General features: G+C 34.4%; 2 protein-coding genes across 2 annotated transcripts; both read right to left on the bottom strand.

Annotated features, from left to right (window-relative positions):
- Positions 1 to 4,579: 4,579 nt before the first annotated feature.
- Positions 4,580 to 6,192, bottom strand: LOC125204907 (pelargonidin 3-O-(6-caffeoylglucoside) 5-O-(6-O-malonylglucoside) 4'''-malonyltransferase-like). The gene is made up of 2 exons (XM_048103680.2): positions 6,119 to 6,192; positions 4,580 to 6,043 (listed from the first exon to the last, which is right to left on the bottom strand). The coding sequence occupies exon 2, from the start codon at positions 6,013 to 6,015 to the stop codon at positions 4,732 to 4,734; it is 1,284 nt and encodes a 427-aa protein (XP_047959637.1). The 5' UTR covers positions 6,016 to 6,043; positions 6,119 to 6,192; the 3' UTR covers positions 4,580 to 4,731.
- A 13,359-nt stretch (positions 6,193 to 19,551) lies between these two features.
- On the bottom strand, positions 19,552 to 22,793 carry LOC125204923 (UDP-glycosyltransferase 86A1-like). Its single transcript, XM_048103696.2, has 2 exons — positions 22,205 to 22,793; positions 19,552 to 20,618 (listed from the first exon to the last, which is right to left on the bottom strand). The coding sequence occupies exons 1-2, from the start codon at positions 22,722 to 22,724 to the stop codon at positions 19,696 to 19,698; spliced, it is 1,443 nt and encodes a 480-aa protein (XP_047959653.1). The 5' UTR covers positions 22,725 to 22,793; the 3' UTR covers positions 19,552 to 19,695.
- Between the last annotated feature and the right edge of the window lie 3,314 nt (positions 22,794 to 26,107).

Genomic DNA, 26,107 nt, shown 5'->3' with positions numbered 1-26,107 from the left:
ATAATAATGTAATTATGAATCATATTTATAATATAAAATAATTATATTAAAAATATTCAATTAATTTAATTAGTTTAAGAAATTGATTTAATTAGATGTTTTATCCTTAATTTATATTATGAATGTCAATTAGATGCATGTATAAAACACTAAATAGAAAGAAGAAAATGAAGAAAACAAAAAGAAGAGAAAATAGAAACTAAGAAGAAAAAGGGAAAAAGAAAGGAAAAAAGAAGAAGAAATCACATGTTTGGTACTCCCTCCGTCCCAAGAAAGATGACCCCTTCCTTGGGTGGCACGGGATTTTATGCAGTTAATTTTTGTGTGTTAAGAGGAGAGAGTAAAGTAAGAGAGAAGGAATAAAGTAGAGATAAAGGTGTTTCCATTTTAGGTAATGGGTCATCTTGGTTGGGACAAACCAAAAAGGAAAGTGAGTCATCTTCAATGGGACGGGGAGTACTATTTAATTGAAATTTTCAAATATACCCTCTATGGTCCAAAAATCACATGTTTGACACATATGGTTATTTTTGTCACAAGGCACGAAAAAATGATGTAAAACAAAGATCAGATACTATTTTTATACAAAAGTGAAAGATCAAGTACTATTTTTTAAATTCACTCTAAAACTAATACTCCCCTCGTCCCATAAAAATAGTTTTCTTTTTCCATTTTAATCTGTCCCACAAAAATAACCTCTTTCTATTTTTGACAAGTCTTTTTCTCTCTTATAAGGCGGGCCCATACTCCATTAACAATACTTCAATCACTTTTTCTTTCTACATCTCTCCTACTATATCGATTTTTCATTAAAACCGTGACATCCCCAAAGTCTATATTTTTATATGGTGGAGGGAGTACTATAAATGGGTCTCACATTCTACTCACTTTCTCTCTTTACTTTTTTTCACAAAGTTAATCAAGCTCTTAAAACCTATGCCAAATTAAAACGGCTCTTTAAATGGTGAACGGACGGAGTACAACTAATTTTTTAAATCATCACCATAAACAAATTTCTCCAAGTTCATATTTCTATCGCTAACCTAGCTAGGATATCAAGCCATACAAAGAAAAATAGATATAAAAAATTAATGGAATATGAATACTTTTATATTTTTAATGCAATCACATTTTTTTTATCTCAATTCAAGTTTTATTTTTTTTTATTTTTTTAATTTATCACTAGAAATAAATTTCTCCAATTTTATATTTCTATCGTTGACTCGGCTCGGGATTTAAGAATTTTAAGAAATTCTAAACGTTAAATTGATAACTACTACAAAATCTAGTCCATCCGATCTAAAATTAAACGGTCAGGATCAATTTTCGCGCAATATCTACTGGCTTTTATAACAACGTCGACCAGAGTACACTCAATTTCAACCGGTTGTTTAACAAAGTTAATCATGGGTATTAATATAAATAGAATTTTGTTAGTTACAACTAATTTTTTTAAAAATATCTCAAAGCTTCAAACTTATATAATTATCTCGATTTAAACATTTTTTTCACAAAATATATACTCCCTCCGTCCTAGATAATTCGTCTCACTTTGACTGGGTACGAGTTTTAAGAAATATAATGAAAAGTGAGTTGAAAAAGTTAATGGAATGTGAGTCCTATACTCTCTCCGTCCACAAAAAATAGAGCAAAATTGTAACACCCGCTTTTTCGAGCCCTAATTTTGATGACGTGGGAGACGTGAACTAAACGATGAATGAATTTATTGCATGAGTTTCTATGACCGAGTTGTGTCTAGGGTTGCGTTGGAGTTTGAAAAGTCAAACTTGTTGAATATATGACGTGGCATGTGAATATTTGAACTAAAGGAATTATGAGGTGAATTATTTGTTTAAGGGTGGGTGAGAATATTAGGGAAAATTTCCATAAATACTAGCCACCTAATTCTTGAGATTTTCGAACCCCTTGACTCTTTGGAGAAGGAATTCTATTTTTCCGGATTTAATTTAATTTTTGGGATATTTATCCAAATTAAATCCAAAACCCAATTATTCTCTATCTCTTAATGAGAAAAATCGCACCCTATTATTTCTAAGGTGATTTTCGAAAATCACCTATTCTTGGGAAGGAAGAATTTATTTTATTTTAATTGATCCCTTATTTGATTTCCTTCCATACCTAGAATTTGAATATTCTACCAAATCTTTCCATACCTCAAGAGATCTTGTCATATCTTGTTTTAGTTAATATTAAAAATCCATTCCTTATTTAAAAGGCCTACTACACGCCTATTTCCAATCCCTAGTTGGGAGAATTCTTATTTTTATTTTGCTCCGTGATATTTTATTCTACTCCGTAAAATATACCAAACGAAATCTTGGCTAAATAAGGGCCATAATTTTCGAAAATTACATGCCTTGAGCACAATATTTTAATTGTGTAGAATCAAATCTTACCAAATATTCTATTTATTTACCTAAAGATTTTATTGAGCACTATAAATAAGAGAAACCCCTAACCCTAGCCATCACAATTTTCGCCCCCTCCCTCTTTTCACACTCTCTCAATTTTCTTCTACTTTTCTCCAATAATCCTCCATCCTTTGAGAAGAAATGGAGTTTGAACCTCAAGATTTTTGAAGAACCAAGTCTTTACTTTGTTTCTACCATTCGTTTTTCTCAAAAAGGTATTCTCATATTAATCTTCTTCTTTCTACTCGATTCCTCTTCTTTCTAACCGATTAATCGGTATTCTTGAACCCTCATGCATCTTGTTTGAGTGAAAGTGGGATAAAGGGAATATGGAAAACATGTAGGTGTGTGTGTGTGTGTGGCGTGTGTGTGCGTGGCGTGTGTGTGTGCGTGTTGCGTGTGTGTGTGTTGTGTGTTTGTTGGCAAAATACTCTTGTGTGACATATGTTGATGTTAGATCTAGAGTTGATATGCGAATGGAACTTATGTGATGAACATGGCCTTGATTGATGATGTTAAGATAAATCGATGGGAAAAGGGAAAGCGTTGAGACATGCATGAGTTAGGAGTTCGTGGTTGAATCTGATTTGTGATATATGCCTATGTGATTAAAAGGTGAAACCTCGGTTGCGAAGCAGGATAACAAAGGAAAGAACATACTTGAAATCTAAGCAGTCGAGGTGGGCTTTACTCTTAAACTCTTTTATGTGCAAATTTATGAATGTGGAGAAATAAGGGTGGTTTAACTGTTTTGTCATGCCTATGTCTGTTTTGTTGTGATATTGTGCGCCTGATGCCCAGTTCGAGAGTTCGCTCCATTGGGCTATGGGGCCCTATGTTTGGTCAAAACTCTTTAAATGAAACCCTAGTCTATGTTTACTTCTTTTAAGTCCGTTTTGGTAGCAGTCGCCGCATTTATTGTACCCTAGGGAGGCGGGCTGTTACAAAAATGTGTATGACACGAGTTTTAATGTAGAATTGGTAAGTAAGAGAGAAGGGAAAAAAAGTAAGAGAGAATGAGAAAAAGTAAGAGAGAAGTAGTGTTAGTGGAATGTGGGGTAAGAGAGAAGGAGAAAAAAGTAATAGGGAAGGAGAAAAGTAAGAGAGAATCTTTCCATAAATGATTATGATCTATTTTTTTGTGGACGGCCAAATATGGTAATTGTGCTCTATTTTTTGTGGACGGATGGAGTATTAGTTTTATAATAAAATGTGAGTAGAAATGTGTGAGTAGAATATGAGGTCCACTACCAAAAATGGTAAAAAGTGAAATGAGACAAATTATGTGGGACGGACCGAAATGGAAAAATGAGACAAATTATCCAGGACGGAGGGAGTATCAAATTAGAGGTAGTTTTATAAGGATTCTAACATGATCCTAATTGCATATGTTTTAATGAAAAAATTTAATAATTTTATTTGAATTTTATATATTTTCAACTTTCAAACTCATGTCAACACATGTACATATAATGTCAATCATATGCACGTTCCATGTCAATCAAATTAAGTCGACATATTCACAACATTTAGTTAACATTATTACTGTTAGGTGTTTACATCAAGAGAACGATGAAAACTGACATGTATAAGAAATAACGAAAAGGTCCTTTTCGAATTAGTTAATATAAAAAGAATTTCTACGTGGCACCACTGGATACTACTAGATCATTTACATTTAATGGGTGGAAATTGGTAGTAGTTACCAATTAGCAAATACTCCCCCCCGCCTAATCCCATTCAAGATGTTTGTCCCCCTTAAAATGTCCACGATCTATTATTTGGAAATAAATCTGTCTGTCTTCTTTCCACATTAAAATATTTAACTTCTTTTCCATTCCTCCTAAAATCTCGTGATATTCAAGAATGTGGACATCTTGAGTGGGACGGAGGAAATAGATAGCAATTGATCATATCCTGTAAAAAAAAAATGGATGTAAAAAATTAGTAGAATGTGGATCATACTTTTTCATTTTTATTGTACATTTTTAAATTCGATTGTTAGTAACTTGTAAGGTACATTAATTACCAAATTTAATATAAAAAGTAAATATGACAAGTATCGTTGTTAGCGGTTCGAACTCGTCTCCCCCAATGCAACTGAACCGTATCGAACATAGCTGATGAGGAAGTAAATGCAACCATGATAAGGAATTGGTGAAATATTACAATAGTATACTCATAGGGTTTATTTATACAGATCAAAGTTGGAACTTCCATGAAAGAAGAACCGATTATTTGGTAAAACAAGGGAAACGAAAATACATATTACACAATACAAAGTTTTGTTTGAACCAAACTAAGCAGAAATGAAATTTCTGATTTGGGCTTCGACATAAGGCATGTCAGTTTCTTCAAGCTGCACCCATGCCTCAATCCCATCTCCCTCTTTGGTGTCCATCAACAGAACATGGTTCTTCACCACCACATTAGCCACACTCGCCCACTCCGGCTTCCCAAACCCGAAATCGGCCTCGTAGAATCCAAACTTGCTCCAATCAGTCACCCACACAACATTCACATCCTCCCTCAGAGATATCTCCGACGCCTCATGAGATGCCTCAATCCATTCCCTGTGCCCTTCCTCACTTATCAGTCCCGCGCAATCGCGCACTGTCTTCCTCGCATCGCTCCCTAGCACGCGAACATAGTCTTCAAGCCCCATCTTCTTTGTCTCCTCTGTTGATAGTTCTGTGATAGACAGAGCTACCAAATTTCCACAAGAATGTTTGGAGAGCGGTGGCACGGTCCTCTCGCGGATGTTGACAGCCTGCGCCACGAATAAATCTGTAGCCGGGCCCACCTGGGCCCGAGCACGGTCAATGGCCTTGACTATGAGTCCTGAGACTACCCCGACCCTTGAAGGGGGTCGGGATTGCTCATTGGGCTTGAAAACCCTCTCCTTGAGGCCAGAAATTGTATTTTTGTTAAACAAGAACCTCTTGCAAATGATGTTATAGAGGCCATTTTCCCTGCCCCGGGTTGTCCCAAACTCAGGTGCAGGGAAATGTTTTCCAGGGAAGAAAACTGGCCCGTCAAAGACTGGACATATTTCTTCCCTATTTTCTCCCCTGGCAGAATTCGTCCATGCAGAGACGAACGTGCCCAGGGAGCACGCATCAACGACCCTATGGGAAATGCAAATACTGATTGCCAAACCACCGCATTTAAACTTGTTGAACTGGACGAGCAAGACAGGGTCCGTCTCGTCGTCTGCTGCCCCGATTTCGCAGGGTAGAATGTCGTTGAGCTCCTCGACGACGTCGAGCTTCATAGTCTCAAGCATTTGGAGATCAACGTCCGCCTCGATGAGGAGGGCGCCTTGGTCGCTGCAATCAACGGCGCGATCTTGCTTCATGTACCGCCCCGCGAAAGGGTAGAAAGACGGCAAGATATCGGACAGGGATTGATGGAGATGCTCGAGGTTCGCGGCGGCGGCGGAGGGGGAGTTGTAGTAGAAAATTCCGACAACGTTCATGGTGGGATTGAGTTCGTCCATGAATGAGATGTGGTAGTTTCTGAGGTTTTGTGGAGTTGGGGTACGTGGCTTAACAAGCCTTTTGCTCACGATCTTCACCTGCATGGCTGTTGCTTGCTACAGAAATCAAATCCTGAGATATCACAAAATATGCGTATGATTAAGATTGTATAGTTAAAATAGTAAATGGTGTTTTATAAGGGATTACCTCTTTAGATTGCTACTCGAATTGTGCAGAAATTAAGGTAGCATGCGTCAACTTAAATAGGGATGTGTCTTCTTATTCTCTTCTATGTGGCCTATTAGTGAATTTTTAATTTTTTTTTCTTTTTGTAAGCACAAGAGAATAAAAGTTTAATCCCACCAACTTTTGTTAAAAGCTAGTTCCATTCATATTTCTTCTGTGGTTCACATATGATATTACTGTACAACTACAAGAGAATGAGTGAGTAATACGGATGTCAATCCAGTTAGTCCAGCGGGTTTCGGGCTAATCGAGTTATGATTTTATCAAGTTGTAAATATTCAAACCTAATCCTAAATGTTCGGATTTTGGACCAGTCCAACGAGCTAATCGGTTGATCAATCCAAAAAGTAATACTCCCTCCGTCTCAATCATGATGACCATCTTTCCTTTTTTGTTTGTCCCATTCAAGATGACCACTTTCCAATTTTGGAAATAACCTCTTCTCTCTTCATTAAAATATTCATATACCTTTTTTCTCCCTACTTTATTCCACCTAATAACACTTCCTAAAATACCGTATCACTCAAGAATGTGGCCATCTTAAGTGGGACGGAGGGAGTAATAAAAATTAGTCATCATATTTATGGATGTAAAACATCTAATTATGAAATATTAAGATATATGTTTAAGTCAAACATAATTAAATACTAATTTAAGATTTATATAAATAAAATAAAAATTAAATATATTTAGAGAAAATAAAACATATTTTGGAAACAGAATATTTAGTATAATTAATATGAATTTTTTATTAATTAATTTATTATTGTAATAATAAAAATCTAACATATATATGTATTATAAAAATAAAAATGAATTTTTTTTATACTTATTTATATTTTGAAAATAAATTAATGAAATGTCGAATTATGAAGAAATAATACTTAGTCTAACTCACCAGGTCAGTCCATCGGGTTTCGGGTCTAGCCCTATCGAGTTATGGGCTAATGAAGTTATAATTATCGTGTTGAAAATTTTTAAATCCTAACCCTATATATTTAGTGGGCTATTCGGGACAATATACATGTTGTAGGCTACACCGACATCACTACGTAATGTTACGTAGGTTATCTATCTATAAATATATAAAAGACGAGTTTTGGCCTCTATTTTGAATATTGATAAAATTTGGGCATGATTTTAAATATTTATGAGTTTTGAACTAATTTTGAATATTTATGAGTTTTATACTAGATTGTGAATATTTATAAATTTTGGATAGTTCTCAATAAATTTAAATATTTGTAGTAAGTAACTGCCATGAATAAATATTTATATGAAAAAAACAACATGGATCTTTAGATTTTAAACTCATTTTATTTATTTTTAGTTGGCAACGAATTTTGATATATAAAATTTTTAATAAATCTTTACAATATAAAGGGCAAGCTTTGAGGGTACATAAGGAGAATTTTAAGGATGTAATTTAGGAACAAGGGCCATTAATAAATTATAGCTAAAAAAATGATGAAGAGGACGTGCATTTTTTTTCAAATAGTTTGATAATTTAAAAAACACATGATAAAGCAAAAAAAAATATAAAGAAATCTATTTTTTTAAAACCAATTTCAGTTATTTACTCACAATTACAAAAAATTTTTAATTAGTGAATAGGTCTATACTATAGTCCGTCTCTACGTTTTATAAAACTGTCAAATTAATTTAAATTAATTAATAATCAATTAAGAGCATATAATTAATATGATTATACCATTTATTTCTCAAAACGTTTTTACTTAACTTATCAATTAATTATTATTGATTAGCTATATAAATGCATTTAATGTATACTGTACAGACTATTTTCATACAATAGTAAATTTCATACCGCTTTTCTCAAAGTATTCAACACCCGGCCTGCAGCATGGGTTCTCCCGCAACAATAATGGAGCTGGAGACGTAGGTGGTGAAGATATAATCCTATAAGAAAGAGTGAAAGGCGAAGAGCTAAAGATGCGAGTCGGAGATTGTGGGGAGAGAATCGTGTGAGAGATGGTGAAAGGAAAATAACAATTTTTAATCCTATTTTGAGCATTCTCTATTTCGTTGGTGTTAGTTCATTTTAAGGTTTTTTAATATCAATTTGTTTTACTTTTGTTAGTTTTATTTAAATATTTTTTTTTCTTAGCTTATAGAAATTCTTTTTTCGTAAGAAATCACGTAAAGCTAACTAACTATCTACTCCGTATAATATTTTGATAAATTAGTGAGGAGTAGAGTGGGGCGGTGGCTCGTGTGTGAAAGCCCGGATTTTTTTTTATTATGTAATTTTTTTGATTTTTAGTTAATGTACTTTTTTTTTATATAAAATTAATGAATTTTCCCGTATATGTCTCGTAAATTTAATTCGGTAATTTAATCGTAATTTTAATTCCGTAAATGTAGTATATTTTGAATTATTTTTATTGCGGCTGGCCTATGGCTGGCCTAAATCTGATGTGGCAGGTGGATTTTTTAGTGTTGCTGACGTGGCAGGGGAGAGAATGACTGGCCTATTGCTAGCCTAAGCACCATTGCGGATGCTCTAATAAGTGTTTTAATTAACAAATATCTTCATGTTGATTTAATTGAACACTTATTATAGCTATTTATCATTTTTTTTAACATATTGTCACTATAGTATATTTTTTATTTCTTTATTTTATGTAATAATGCTATTTTTATTTTATTTAATTTATTCTTAATATCAAATTTATAGAATTTAGTGTCGCGCAAAGCGCGTGGATCAACACGAGTACTATGAAACGCAGAGTGAAGTGAGTATCGTTGTAGGCTAATAATGGTGATTAGATATTCGTGTTAAGATTTCGATTTAGAGAAAAGCGTGAAAAATTATGTATCATTCTAGCCAGCTAAACAGACTTCATTAGATTCCTATCAGATTACTTGTAGATTGTCTATCGAGGCATTCCTTTATTTTCTTAACAAATGTTAGATTCCTTTCTGGTGTCTTGAAACTTGAGTTAGATCTAAAAAATTGAGGTAATGCTTCCTTCAGGTTTCATGATTTTCTTAAAAAAAAAGTTAGATTCCTTTCAGAATTGAAAACTGATTTAAATTTCTTTTAAAACTGTGTCAGATTTCAGATGTTTGTTTTCTTATATAATACAAACTTCCTTTAAAAATGATTCAGATTTCTTACGGGATTTTAGCAGGGATACTGCACAAAAATGAAAGTTATTCAGCATATAAGTATTTTGATAGTAGTTATAAGATACTATCATCTTCATATAACGAAAAGGAGATCGAGTTATGGATCACCAGTATTTGTTGTTCTGATATTAAGAAAACGTGCTACCGTTAACAACCTATTGAAAGATGGGAATTTCAGTTGAAGATTTTATTCAGAACATTTATATTTTTATTTGCTGAGTGTAATATAGGGTAGTGATGATACAACTTTTAATGGGTCGTTCGGTTGGCAAGATTGTATTTCGTGATTAAGTATGTAGTTTGTTTGGTTCATGAGAATCAATCTAACAACTCAATCCTAGATGGATAATCATGGGATAATTAATGATAGCTAATCCCCTCCAACTAAAATAATCTCACAACTCAATTCTAGATTATATCTTGATAGTACTATTTTATATAGCAAACCGAACATCACATATATATTGTAAATACTCCAAGCTCCTAAACACAGTGTCAACTCAAAGTAAAATTTCAATATTTTAATTTCAACACAATGTCAATTTGATACTGTTAACATTTTTTGTTGCTGTCAGTCCAGATCATAGTTTGAAATTTGTATATTTATCGCTTGCATTTAGTTACATTCTATGTAATATAGTGTGGACAGTGTATTTGTAGAAGAAACAAATATACCAAATACCATTACTAGTCGAGTAATGAAAGAAGGAGGAAGTAATTTAGGAAATACGGTACTCACTGGATCCCACTCATGATGTCCACATTCTTAAGTGACATAAAATTTTAGGAGGAGTTGTTAGGTGGAATAAGTAAAAAGAAAAAAAATAGTTGAATAGTATTTTAGAGAGGAAAGACGAATTTATTTATAAATATAGAAAGTGAACATGGACCAAGGATGTATTAGTTAATAATTTAAGACAATATTGGAGTCATTTTAGCTGGAAATGCACCGAATGTATGTAGCTAAGCCTGTCAAATTGGGTATCCGCGGATACCCGATCTGAAATTTTCGGATATCCGATCCCGAAATTCCCGAAATTCAATACCCCATACCCGACCCGAATTTTATTTCAGGTACCCGGATACCCGACTCGGGTATCCAGTCCCGAAAAATCGGATATCCAGTCCCAATTGTGATATTGATTTTTTTTTTTTTTGAAAATTAACTACAAACTTTAAGAATTTATTTAATTCAAATTTAATACAAAGTTGAAGTACTAATATTCAAGTAAAAATAACTACAAACTTTTAGAAATACAAAATTCTTATATTAGCTCGAATTTAAGAGAAAATAACTACAAACTTTTAGGAATACAAAATTCTTGTAGTAGTTCGAATTTTAAAAAAAATAAGGGTTTTTGGCTTAAAAACCATAAACTTTTCCCAAATTCCGGTTTTTCCCACGAACTTTCAAATTTGTTTTTAAAACCATCAACTTTCGATTCGTATACGATTTGCCAGCCCGACCCGAATACCCAATTTCCACTTAAATTCCGGCACAAAATTGTCCAATGTGGACGCTGTAAAAATGACTGGGCAACGGCGTCGTTTTGTGCACACCCTAATTTAATATACGTATCATGTTTATTGGAGCATTTAAGCCCGATTTAACCTCCATTGGAGCATTTTCATATACAAGCTATCCCCAGTCTCCGTGTTCTGCGCGAACTTCACCTTCGCAAATGTCCTTTCCCCAATCGCCCGCCCCACCTCATACTTCCCCACCTTCCGCACCACCATTTTCGCTGCTTTCCCCAATAAAAGTACTCACCGACCATTCATCCACCGCTCAAGATGTAACGCACATCTTCTCCTCGCTCAAGAATACCCCTGCTTTGGCGCATATAGTTTTTTGATTTTTTTTTTATCAAAAACAATCAATTTTAGCGCGACTACTTCAGCAGCAAATTAAATTATTTTATTCAAAAAAGCATAAAATAAAATGGAATTTTGAATTTGAAATGGAGTAGTAGAAGAGGATTAGGTTTGGTAAAGTGGAAAGAGAAAATAATAGAGCAACGAGAGTTGAAAATGGAGTTGATTGGAATATGATATTATTCTATTTTATTGCTACCTTTATTTATTCCCTCTAAAATTATTGGCCGCAGTTGCTTTTGCATATGTTTTGGTCCACGGTGGCGAGGAGGCGGCTCCGCTACTTTTTGAACTAATTTGCGGCCGCGATTGATTGTCAGCAGCTGGCGTAGGAGTGTGAAAAGAGCGATTAACGAAGAAGAATGTACTATGATTTTATCTTCTAAATTGGATTTTTTTATTATATATGAAAATATGATCCAGCTATGATTTTCATATTATTATATACTCCTATTTAATTTCCATATCACCATGATTCTGCCAAATAGGATCCAGTTATCCCTTGATATGCCGAATAGGATTATTTATGACACGTATACATGTCGGCGTTCACCGCTGACACGCCTCTGACCCGCCGTGGGAAATCGCATACCAATAGAAAGTTGATGGTTTTAAAAACAAATTTGAAAGTTCATGGAAAAAACCGGAATTCGGGGAATGTTTATGGTTTTTAAGGCCAAAAACCCAAAAAATAACTACAAACTTTGAAAAATACAAAATTCATAACTTTTCATCCATCCACAATAAGTCAATAACCATCAAAATTCATAAGTTCGAACATTCATCCTTTATGAATATCACAATTCAATAATTCATAAGGATCAAAATCTAACAGTAATATCATCAAAAATTCAAAATTATAAATATCACAAGTCAATAAAATTAAAAATTTAAATTACATATTTTATATGCTAAGTACTCCCTCCGTCCCAATAAATATGCAACATTTGGTTTCCGGCACAAGATTTTATGTAGTGGTGTTTTGTGAGTTAATGAAGAGAGAGTAAAGTAAGAGAGAAGAAAAAGTAGAGAGAGTGTTGTTTTCATTTTATGAAACGTTTCATTTTTATTGGGACAACCTAATAAGGAAAACGTTTCATTTCTAATGGGACAGAGGGAGTATTAATTAAATTATAGTTAAGAAATTAAATTACATTTAATTATAATAAAAATATAATTTATTAATTTTAGAAAATAAATTGGATAATTCGGGTATACCCGATCGGATATCAGGTAATCCGATACCCGATAATCCAAAATTCTCACTACCCGATCCCGATCCGATACCCAAAAAATCGGGTTTCGGGTATCCAATACCCGAAATCCATTTTGATAGGCCTACATGTAGCTGACAATGTTTATTGCAAATGTTTCAGTTGATGAAAATTTATTAGACTATTTTTATTGCAAATGTTTGAACGACAGCCAAAGAGCTAGACTTTTGATTTCTTTGGGCCTAGTTATCAATACAGCATCTGTATCAACTACTCCCTCCGTCCACGAATAAGAGTCCCATTTGTTTACGGCACGAGTTTTAAGAAATGTAAAGAAAAGTGGGTGGAAGAAAGTTAGTGGAATAGGGGTCCCACTTATATATATTAGTTTTAAATGATATGTAAGTGAAAGGAGTTAGGTGGAGGTGGGACCCTAGTACCATTTATGATAAAAGTGAACCGGGACTCTTATTCGTGGAGGGACTAAAATGAAAAAACGGGACTCCCATTCGCGGACAGAGGGAATACCTAGTAAGCACATCTACTCAACTACCTAGTAAGTACATCTGATGGATAGGAGTCCAATTTTGTCTTCTTAAATTGTTATTGTGTGGCTTTATTTCCTCTAGTCTAGTGTGCTCTGAATAATCTCTTACATATTTAAATTATATGAGTAATGAATTGATGGATTTTCGAAACTAAAGGATAGAAAGTGGAACCATTAACATACTTTTCAATCGAACAATCCAAATATTTTCAGGAAATAAATACAAAATAACAATCACAAATAATAAAAAAGATTAACTTAAAAAATTATTTATCCAGTTCAATATGCTGTCTATCTATTTAATTCTGAAAGAGATGCATTTAAGAAGTGATTGACTGATTGTCATATATCACTATTCTAACCGCCACATATACATCTTAATTAATTATATGAGATTGCATTTCGATAACAGTTCTTATAATATTAATTACAAGGATGGCACCTTAAAAATTGTATGAGCTCAAATCACGTGGAATTCTAAATTGAATCCCACATCATAATTATTTGAATGGGATTTCATTTGAGATCTCATACATCTTGCTCCTTCGATACTTTAAAGTTTGTTCTAATTTGACCAGATATGGATTTTAAAAAATTATTTGACTTTTTGTACTTAATGATCTACTCTCACGTACACATCTTAATTGATTAAATGGGATTTCTTTGATATCACGGAATGATCAAACACGATTATCAAATTAAAGTAGAAAAAATAAATTAAATTGGATTTCACTTGATTCAATGTCCACGCAGCTGCTCGGTATCTATCAGATTTGGATTCCTGTTGAGGTGGAATACACGATTAGGGGTACTTTTACAGTCATTCTAATATTTTTTAGAAAAAATAATTACTATAATTTAAAAATAATATTAAGGTGTGTTTAACAACACCTTTTGCTGTGCTTTTCACCACAACGAGGGGTCCAACCCGTATGTATATGACTTGGGAACTTGTGTCTGCATGACTTGGTGATAGTATACGAGGAAAAATGTGGAATCAAATAGTATACGAGGAAAATCAACAATTGGATTATTCTATTGCATTAATAATTTATGTTTATAGTTGTGTCTGCATGACTAGCGTAGATCATTGCAAGTACTAATTAAATAAGAGACATGACTAATTTTACATTGTAAAAGTTCATATATAATAAAATAGAGCGGTTAGCCCAAGTATGGTCTAGCGATCGTTTGTCGAATATTCGCCGTTTTGTTGTAAATCAACAAAGTTTGGTGGCTGTGAATTTAATTATTATCATTCACAAGCTACATGCAATATTTAATGTAGATCGAAACTGACATTAAAACAAAATATTTGATCATATAGTATATTTAATTTAGTAAGTTAATAATTCGAGCCACTATCTAGTATCTACAACTTAATAATCATAGCTTAAGTCGTGCAAGACTTTGCTATTTTTGTTTCATATGACATACTACTTCAAAATATTTCTTCTTTCGCATATAATAAGTCTTGTTTATGATGATGTATAAGTTCGACACATGCTCCAATCATTCAATCGGATGGTACTTCACAATCCATAATAAAAAAAATTCAAATAATTTACCAACCCTAATTTGAGTTCATAACTAATCCATAATAAAAAAAAATTCAAATAATTTACCAACCCGAATTTGAGTTCATAACTAAGCCATAATAAAAAAATATAAAAAATATATGACACCTTGAAAATAGTACGAGCTCAAGTTATGCTGAATTTAAAATTAATTTCCCTTTAACACATATTAATTAATTAAGACTTTCCGTCCACCGGTAATAGTTATATTTTGCTATTTTCATTAATGAATATTATCTTTGGTAATGAATTTCATCGTTTCCCTAACTTTATTCATCCACATTTCCCTACAAAACTAATACTTCTCCCGTCCCATAGAAATATGTACAACTTTCATTTTCATCCGTCTCATAAAATATGGACATTTCCATTTATAAGAAATTGTCTCAAACTCATTATCCATATACACATCAATTTATTTATTACTTATACCATTACAACTCATTAAACACTAATAATAATATGGGTCCACTAACCACCCTTCTTCTCCTCTCTCTTACTTTACGAATTATGTGTTAATTATTGTTCCACATATTCTCATATTTTTATGGGACGAAGGAAGTATATAAAAGTAGGACTCACTTTCCACTAACCTTTTTCATCCACTGTCTACTACTCCCTTTGACCCATGTTATTGAATTATTTTTCTATTTTGGAAAGTTCCATGATAATTGAGTCATTTCTATTTTGACAAAAAGAACCTCTCTATCTTAGTTTATTCTCTTTTCATCTCTCTTAATTTATTAACCATTTATATCACATAATCTGTTTTTTTTAATTTGTCCCATTAGAGATAGTAAAAATAATCTGTTTTTTTAATTTGTCCCATGTAAGAAGTCTCATTACTGCAAATAATTTTTTATTTTATTTTATTTTAGTCACTCTCCGTGATTTATTCTCTTCGTTCAACATAAAAATAAAATTATACTCCATGCACCTTGAAAATAGTGGGACATCAAATCAGGTGGAATTTGAAATTGATGTCCCCTACTGATTACTCCCAGGTATACATCTTGAAAGGTGTTTCATGAATTTAAAAAATTAAAAGGTGTTTCATGATCTTACAAAATGGCCTTGAACGATTTTCAAAGTCGGTACACATCTTGAAAGGTGTTTCATGAATTTAAAAAATTAAAAGGTGTTTCATGATCTCAGAAAATGGCCTTGAACGATTATCAAAGTCGAAAAAAACAAATGAATGGGATTTCACGTGAATCAGTCTCCAAACATCACTTCAACTATAGACATAAACTACTTCGGCATTAATTTCCGTTTCAGTGTTTGAGAAGGGTACTTGTAACTTGTGTTTTGTATTTATGTTTAATACTGTAAGTCTGTAATCAACTACTATAAAATATACTATTAGGAAAATCAACAATTGGATTATTTTATTGCTTCAAAAATTAATGTTTATGTTTGTGTCTGCATGACTTCGTATTTCATTGCGTCAATAAATAATACTCCCTTCATCCCACTTAAAATGCAACATTTGTGAATCGGCACGGGATTTTATATAGTGTTGTTTTGTGAGTTGATGAAGAGAGAGTAAAGTAAGAGAGATGAAAAAGTAGAGATAGAGTTGTTTCCATTTTAGGAAACGTTTCATTTTTAATGAGACAACCAAAAAAGGAAAATGTTTCATTTTTAATGGGACAGAGGGAGTACTCCGTATAATGGTTAGACGGAATGTAATCAAATAAAACTCTAAATAGTTTATAAACTCTAAACTATGATCTGAACCGTAGATTATGAAATAACAACAATAGAAAATATCAACACAGTGTCAACGGTTTACACCGTGTTGCTATTTGGTTGATATTGTGTTGACGTTGTGTTGACAGTGTTGAAAAGTTTAGAATTTGTACAATATTTGAGTTTGCATTTTATCACTACCCATGGTTAGACAAAGTATACATGGTCTATCGATCGTCGAATATACAGTGTTTTGTTTTATTTCTTTCATCGTAAATCAACAAAATCTGGCGGCTGATTAATTATTATCATTCACAAGTTAGAAAATAACCGTAAAAACAAAATATTTTGCTCCCCCGTCCTTGAAAGTTTGTCATATTTTTCTATTTTCGTTTGTCCCATAAATTTTGTCACATTTCACTTTTTTTTTATCATTTTTGGTAATGGACCCCACATTCCACTAACTCATTCCCACTCACATTTTAATATAAAACTAATACTTTAAAAGTAGGGTTCACGACCTACTAACTTTTTTCAATCCACTTACCATTATACTCCCTCCGTCCAGCAATAGCAGTCCCATTTCTAAAAGGCACGGGTTTTAAGAAAATTTTGGAGTGTGTATTAAATGATGTGTGATAGTAGAATTTTGGGTCCACTTAAAATATTTAATTTATAAATTCATCTTTTATGGTGCAATAATTTTTTGATTTTAGTTTTTTTATCACTGTTTTTATTCCAAATTATCCCACAATCAAAGTAAACAAAACTCACTAATTGCAGTCACAATACGAAGATTTAAACACCAAGAACGGAGCCAAACCAAACCAAACCAAACCAGCTCAAGGCAATACACGCAGCAAAAACCACACTTTAAATCAAACCCAATCTGAATCGATTTCAAAAGATGAGATTAATGAATCAAATCTAGCACCAAACTTAAATCAAAGATCAAAAACCGTATAGAGGCAACAAGAACAGATTTTTCAAGAACAATTTTTTTTGAAATTAATACTCCAATACAACAATGTTTTGGATCTTTGTCCAAATCAGGCACAGAACCAGTCGAAAAAACCTAATTACACTTAACACAACAATTAATTTTAAGAAGAGGAAAGGGATTAGGGTTCGCCGAGAGAGAGAGATAAGGGACAATTTTTGGATTGTATTATAGAGAGAAGGAGATGACCGATTATGGTTCGATATGGGGTGGAGGAGGCGGCGCGGTGGAGGCGGTAGGCGATGAGGAGACGGTGGAGGCGGCGTGGTAGAGGCAGCGTGGTGGAGGCGACGGACGATAAGGAGGCGATGGCGATGGCGATGGCGATGGCGGCGGCACGGTGGAGGCAGCGTGGTGGAGGCGGTGGAGGATTAGGTTTTCCGAGAGAGAATGGGAGAATGAGAGAGAGAGAATGGAAATTAGGGAATCAATTTGGGGGGTTTTTGGATGGCATTTTTGAAATTTAAGTGAATGAGTAGGGTAATTAGATTGTCCAAATATGGTAAGTAGAACCGGGACTCCTATTCCCGGACGTCCCAAAACGGAAAAACGGGACTTCTATTGCTGGACGGAGGGAGTATTTCTTAAAATTTTGCCCGGTCAAACTGTAACAAAATTTAAGAGACGGAGGGAGTATCTGATACGAACTGGGGGTCCAAGGCCAAGGCGGACGCGACCATGACTCCCCATAGGCTGCCCGGAAGGCCTGTCACGAGATCCATGAGACAAAAGCTTTGAGAGAGCATCTCAAACTACATGCGGAGCCCAATGGAGGAGGCAGAAGGAACGCCCGATGGGGCGAATCCACCCTTCCAAAATGCCCGACTGGGCGAACTCACCATCCCAAAACGCCCGACCGGGCGTTTGACAAAGCAGCGGCGGATTCCAGAGAGTTTACCCAGTCGGGTGATTTCACCTTTCCAAAACACCTGACCGGGCGTTTGCGACAAAAGGCGAGGAGTCTAGAGAGTTCGCCCGGCCGAGCAATTTCACGTCCAAAACGCCCGACCAGGCGTTTTAACTGTTTTTAGCCGAATTTCGTGTTTTTGAACCATTTTCTTGGGATTCCAACCCTAGGTATAAATACTATTTTGTAAGACTTTTGTTGATAGACTTTGATGAATGATATTTTGAAGACTCCTTTGAGAGCATCTCCCTTGTGAGATTTTTATCCAAATTCCTACTTGTAGGTTGTTTGATTTAGTCTTAGATTAAATCAAGTAGAGGTATGCATTTATGGTTTATAGTCATAAACGTGGAGCCAAATAGAGTATTTGCTTTTGTGAAAGAAGCCTAGGGTTGCCTCCATTTTCTTAGGAGAGGTCTTAGGTCCCAAAGAAGATTCCTCCTTCTTAACACATTTCTATCCATCTCGTTCTCTCCATCCAAATCCATTTTGAGTCTAGTTTTTGAGCCTAGGCTTTACTTATCCTTGTTTATCTTAATTTAAATTGAGGTCAAACACTACTTGAGGTACATCTTTGGGATTATGCAAGGGTTCAACAATAAGAATCCTCATCAGTATCATATTATTCATATAGCATAGAGTAGCAAGTTTTTTCCTTAATAATCATAGCGAAAGTCGTGCACGACTTATACATGTAATTATTTTTGTTTCATATGACATATAGTACTTCATAATATTAATGTTTCGTACATAACTCTTTTGTTTATGATACATGCTCCAATCATTCGATTGGATGCTACTCTCTCCGTCCGTCCGTCATTAGAAGTCTCATTTCTTGGTTGCACGAATTTTAATAAATATTAAGAAAAGTAGATGAAAAAAGTTAATAAAATATAAGTCTCACTTATATATATTAGTTTTAAATGAAATGTGAGTAGAATGAGTTAATGAAATATGAGACCCTATTACCATTTATAGTAGTAAAAATTTATAGAGACTCCTATTTGCAGACGAATTAAAATGTAACAAAGAGGACTCCTGTTCGTGGACGGATGGAGTACTTTGCAACCCCAATTTTAGTTCGCAATGCAACCTCGGTTTTTTTTATTGTTATACTCCTTCTGTCCACGATTTAAAGTCCTACTATTACTCAGTGCATGTTTTAAGAAATGTAAAGAAAAGTGAGTTGAAAAAGTTAATAGAATGTAGGTTCCACTTTATTTATTAGTTTTATAATAGCATGTGATCTAATGAGTTAGTGGAAAGTTAGATCCATTTACCAAAAATAAAAAAAATAAATGTGGATATTATTTCATGGAAATAGGGAGAAATATTAAAATAGTCAAGTGATATGTGACAATTTATTGTCTAACACCCATTTTTTGCAAAATTAGATCAAAACCAAATTGCTCCAAATAAAACACAAGGATGTCTATTCTAAAAATTTATTTTCCCATTATGCACATCTTTTTCTGTGAAATGTGACAATTTCTTGTCTAACACCCATTTTTGGCAAAATTAGATCAAAACCAAATTGCTCCAAATAAAACACAAGGATGTCTATTCTAAAAATTTATTTTTCCATCATGCACATCTTTTTCTTCAAATCACTCAGAAACCTATTCATATTAGCATGGGATGATCCATCTTGGCCCAATGCATTATGCACAAGCTCCTTCACTTTCTTCATCTCCATTCTCACCTCATTTCCACTCCTCATTAAACCCTTGATCTTCTCCTCCACTTCCCGCCTCGAAATCTCTTGCTCGTCGCAAAGATTCATCCCGATCTTCCAATCACACACCACCATATTCCTATTATTAGGCTGATCCGCCAAAATCGGGTAGCAGAGCATGGGAACTCCAAACCACATGCTCTCGAGAATCGAGCTCCATCCGCAGTGCGTCAGGAATCCCCCGACAGCCGGGCTTGCTAGCACCTTACGTTGATCACACCAGGGAACTATTAGCCCTCGGCCAACAATTTCTTCCTCAAACCCTGGCGGGAGAACGTCGTCGTTCTCCTCATTTATCACCATATCCGGCCTCAGAACCCACACGAAATTCGCCCCACTGGTGGCTAGTCCATGAGCAATCTCTCGGATCACATTTTTCTCGACCGGAGCAATGCTGCCAAATGCGATGAAAAGAACCGAACGAGGGGGCTTGGAACTTAGCCATTCGAGACAGTCCACCTCGGGTATTAGGCTGCTCACTGGTGCCAAGGTTGAAGAAAGTAGACTAGTGGGGCCGATTGCATAAGTTGGGAGGTACTGCTTTTGGTTTAGAGTTGAAAGGGTGTGTGGTTCGAGCTCCTCCACTGTGTTGCAGAGTATGAAATGGGCTTTTCTTACTTGAAGATGTGCTTTCATTATTGTCTCCATCAAGATTTCTGGGCAGAAAGGGGCATCTCTAGGAGAGCTGTATTTGATGACATCTCCTATATTTTTTGACTTCACAACTTCTGTTATTTCCTCTATATGATCCTTGTAATTATCTAATAACATGTCATCAACGGGAAATTTGTTAGGTTTCAAAGATAAGATTAATTCTCCAAAGCAAATAAGATTTTTTCAAAACATGAAAATGTAAGCCTTATTTAAGTTATATACTTTTTTTAGTACTCATGCATACGTGAAATTATATCTCATTTTACCGTTTCAGGATATCCGCAATTTGATGTCCCATTTCCCCTTTTTTTCTTCATTCTAAGTAAATGGATTCAACTATTCACCTAACTCATTACACTCACATTATATTATTAAATTAATATATAAAAGTGGGATCCAACACTAACTCATTTTCTCATTTTCTTTACAAAGTCAAATAATTTATTCAAACTCGTGTCGAGTCAAAATGAGACTATAAATGGCGGACGAAAGGAGTACTTTCTAAGGTTATCTTATCCCCCTTGCCGATGGCCAGAGGATTAATCCCTAATGGCAAATTCGCATCTGTTAGTGCACTACAATCCAAAAAGGCAGTGGCCGAGCCACATGGAATAAGGGGTATCATTGTACCTCCAAATTTCTTCGTAACTACTCCCTCCGTCACACTTAAGATGATATGTTTTCCTTTTAAGTTTGTCCCAACTAAGATGACACATTTTTATTTTTGGAAACTTTCTCTCTCCAATTAATACACCTAACCATTTTTCCCACTCCTATTAAAATATTCATTTCTCTTTCTCTTATATTTTAATACTTACACACACCTTTTCTCTCTCAAATTAAACACATTAACCAATAACTCCTAAAATCTCGTGCTGGCCAAGGAATGTGTCATCTTACTGTGACGGAGGGAGTTTATATTTTAGGTAAACATTCGCTTTTGGAGGCCCGTCTTCGATTTCTCTCAGCGTCAGTTACCAATTTTGTTTATTTTTTATACAATATATTTTACTGTAGTCAATTGACAAAATATATATTATTTTAATAAATATTACACTAGTCTAGTATTTTGTATTACATGGCTTTTATTTTTTATCCATAAAAATTAAAGTAAATTGACATATATTACCTTAGTGCTCTTATTTTTAAAAAAAAAATTATAAAAATTGAAGTCAATTGACATAGTACATCTTTTTTGTATACAACAAACATTGCGTCACTGTTATATATTTTAAATTCAAGTATTAAGATATAGTATAATGTTAATCTTAATTTATGATAAAGCCGAATTTTGAAGTTCTGAAGCACTGTACTTATATATTGCATTCCCAAATTGAAAATTCTGGATCCGTCACTGCAAAAAGGAATACTTCCTTTGTCCTAAATAAACTGATGTATTTCTATTGAATATGGAGATTACGAAATTATATTAAATAAATTAAATGAAATTAATATAAAATAAGAAAAAAATAAAGTATGAGAGATAATAGAAAGTAAAGTAAGAGTGGAAATAAATTTAGACGAATTAGATATTTTATAAAAAAAAATAAGTAACTGAATTTAGTTTAGATATTCCAAATAAAAAAATGAAACTATAGTGGGATACAGGGACAACCATTTTACAGTAAAAAAAAAAAAAAAAAACGTTACGCAAATTAATAAGTTGAAGTTGAAGAAAAGATGAGGTGCATACCATAGGTGATGGGAGTGCCCTTCTCTTCGAGCAGAGCCAAATGATGGCCGACCGACAGCCGTTCAGCTGGTGAAGGCCAGAAGGACACATACACCAAGTTGTACTTGACCGCCACTTCCGGCGGCCAAGTATAATAAGCGTCCGCGACCAAGAAGGTCGACGTGTCACGCCCTCGCTCCGTCCTCACGATCCTCCCGACCAGCTCGTCCACGCGGGTGGGGAAGTCCCGCACTATAGAGCTGAAAAATTCGTCGAAATTTAAATCCCGGTCGAAATCCAACGGGAATCCGTCAGAAATGGTTTTGTGACGGATATCGAGACCCGAGCCACGAGCAGTCGAGAAGAGGAAGCCGGGGTTTTGGCTGGCCTGAGACATCTGATTGTGGATGAACTCGGTTTGGACATAAGTGACGGTACAACCCTTTGAAGCGAGGCCAATGGCAAGATTCGCAAAAGGGTTAATGTGGCCTTGGAATAAGAATTCCACCATGATTGCGTGTGGTTTAATGGATTCAGCCATTGATTTCTATTTTCTAGTAGATTGAGCAATATTTGTGAACATATATGACTACTCCGGCATCTACTTACAGATAGATAGATTGATTGTGAAGGTATAACAAATAGATAGATAATACTCCCTCCGTCCCAAGGAAGATGACCCCTTCCTTGGGCGTCACAAGATTCTATGCAATTTTATTTTGTGTGTTAAGTGGAGAGAGTAAAGTAAGAGAGAGGGAATAAAGTAGAGATAAAGGAATTTCCATTTTAAGTAATGGGTTATCTTGATTGGGACAAACCAAAAAGAAAAATGATTCATCTTCAATGAGACAGAAGGAGTAGAGAAGGAGTAGATTGAAGGTATAACAATTAGTAACACATTTATGATACATGAGAACAATGTACTCCCTCCTATTCATAGAGTAAAGCCCATATTCATTGATGACAGTATTTTTCTCCTTTCTTTGTTTATTTATTATTTAAGGGTCTTACCATCTGGTACTACTTAATTTCAATCATTTTTTTTCTTTCTCTTACTCCCTCAAATGATAGAGTCATTTTTTCATTATGGTACATTGTATTATAGTGGAGTCCTTTCCTTTTTTTAATAAAAAACAACATATTTGTTCTCTTACTTTACTCTCTCTTACTTTAATTCTCTCTTCATCTCTCACCCATTTCATTTCTTACTTTATTTTTCTTTTACTAAACTCACTTAATTAAGACATATTTTTCTGAGATTGCGTGACGAAAAAAACCGCTTCCACTTGTAACATCCCGCTTTTTCGAACCCTAATTTTCAAGATATAAAATTTTGGCATTAAATGCTTTTAATGCTATGATTATGTGGAATTAAATGATGGATGATTAATTGCAATGTTCTTTGTGACCTAATTGCGATTTGGAATTGAGATTGAGTTGAATGGTCAACTTGTTGAATATGTGACGTGACTATTGAATAGTCAATATTGTGGAAAATATGACGTGGCCGTGGAATGGTCAAAGTCGTTGGAAAATGTGAAGTGGAGGTGAAATTCGAATATGTGGATATTTTGATGTGGGAACCTAAGGGATGAGTGAGAATTAAATAGGAGCATTATTTAATTATGTGGAATTTTCGACCACTCCTAATTATTGGAAAGAAATCCTATTTTTCTTGGATTTAATTATTGCTTGGGATAATTATCCGAATTAAATCCAAAGTCCGAATATTCCTTATTTTGTTGATGAAATTTTCGAAACCCTTGTCATATAATGGGATTTTCGAAAATCCCTTATACTATGGGAGAATGGATTATTTTTTATTATATTATTTGATCCCTTGTTTATTCTCTTCCATAAATAAATTCAAATATCCTAGCATATCTTGCCAAATCTAAGAAGATCTTACCATATCCTAATTAAATTAGGATTTCAATAAATTCCTTGGAGTAGGAATTTGAAAATCACGCCTACTACCATATTTTTGGGAGATTATTATTATTTTCATGCTCCGTGATATTTTATTCTACTCCGTGAAATATTCAAATTTAATCATAGGCTAATTAAATAGCCTAAGAAATTCGAAATCCTCCTTTTCCTCAACGGTTTTAACGCCACTTTCCCTCAAATCTCTCCAAATCTTTAATTTATTTAATTAAAGATATTATATCTTGCACTCTATAAATAAGAGTGAAAATCTAACCCTAGCATCACAAATCACGCCCCCCACTCCCTCAATTTCGATCTCTCCCTCTCTCCCACTCTCTCAAAATTTTTCTTCTACTTTCTCCATTAATTCTTCATCTTTTGGAGAAGCATTTAAGCTGCAATTCGAGAATTTGTTGAAGAATCAAGATCCTACTTGTTTCCTACCGATTGTTCTCTTGAAAAGGTATTTTTATTTTTGATCTTCTCTTCTTATACCGATCAATCGTGTTCTTGAGTCCACATGCATTTAGAACGAGTGAAGGGGAAATTAATCGGTGAATTTGGATGCATGTGTATGTGTGGTGTGTGTGTGCGTGTGTGTGTGCGTGTGTGTGTGCGTGTGTTGTGTGTGGAAGACACTCATGCGTGACACGATTTGATGTTAAATCTAGAGTTGTTGTGTGAATAGAAACGATATGATAATCATACTTTGATTTCGATTGATAATATTGAAAATAATCGCTGGAAAAAGGGAAATGTGAGAACATGCATATTTTGATCCATGATTTGAGACTTATTTGAAATACATGAACTAAAGGTGATAGCTCGCGTTCCCGGTGCGATAACAAGAAGAAGTACGTAGTTGAAATCGAAGGAAATCGAGGTGGGCTTTATTCTTAAACTCTCTCTTATGTTGCAAATATATGAAAGTGGAGCGATAAGGATGGATTAAACTGTTATGCCATGCCTATGATTATTTTGGATATTGTGTGTGCCTGATGCCTAGTTTGCGAGTGCGCTCCATTAGGCTATAGGGCTATATAAACGAATTCGGGTCTGAGTAGGGCCGCAAACCCTATCAGGCTAGTGTACACGGGAGATCGGGAGCCGTCCTTGCTAGTCGGCCGGTCTCGTGGGCGAAAGTGTGGCCACACTTCGTCGCACCATATGAAATGTTGATTGATGAGAAAATGAGAGGTATTGTTTGACTGGCCAGTCCATGAAATATTTTGTGATACTCGATGCTATCTTTTAAATTAAATGCTAAACCTCGAGTTCACTATGGTAAGGGTGGCATAACTATAAAATGTTTTGGCATGAGTCCACTGAGTATTTTAAAATACTCAGCCCTGCATGTGTTTTCCCTATGTGCAGGTTGAGCGGCGATGGGCGGTCGGTGGTGTTGAGACAGTTGAATCGAATAATATGGATGGTTGGGATTTTGAGTGTAGTCGTGTCCTCATACATGGCTTCGCTTTCTATTGGAATGCTTCCGCTGAATATTTTGAAACTTATTATCTTTGGTTGGTTTGAACTTATTTCTTCGAATTAGAATATGGTGAATTATTGCGTTTTGTTGGAGTTACAATAAACCCTTGACTTTTGAGCTTAACCTATGTTATCTATTAAATCTTGATTTTTCGTATTTAAGCCGTTGACTTATTCCCTTGATCTTCATTAAATACTTGGTCAAATCTCTTTAAATGAAACCCTAGTCTACATTCTTGTCGCCTTAAGTTCGCCTAGTTAACAGTTGTCGCATTTATTATACCCTAGAAATGTCGGGCTGTTACACCACTACTGTAAAATGAAGATAGACTAAAAAGGAAATAGTTCATACTTTTTAGGGAAAAAAAGAGTACGATATAGAGATGTACCCATTGGCTCGTGTTTTACAAACTTGGCAGCAATATCTATATGCTAATAAATTTGTCATTCATACCACCGTCCACGAGTTGTCGAAGCACTTGACAAGGAATAAATTAAATAAGATGC

The sequence above is a fragment of the Salvia hispanica genome, chromosome 6, assembly GCF_029641045.1.
Source record: "Salvia hispanica isolate PSC_SH4W2 chromosome 6, Shi_PSC_v1, whole genome shotgun sequence".
Lineage (NCBI taxonomy): Eukaryota > Viridiplantae > Streptophyta > Magnoliopsida > Lamiales > Lamiaceae > Salvia > Salvia hispanica.
This window is presented reverse-complemented; position numbering and strand designations above follow the sequence as displayed.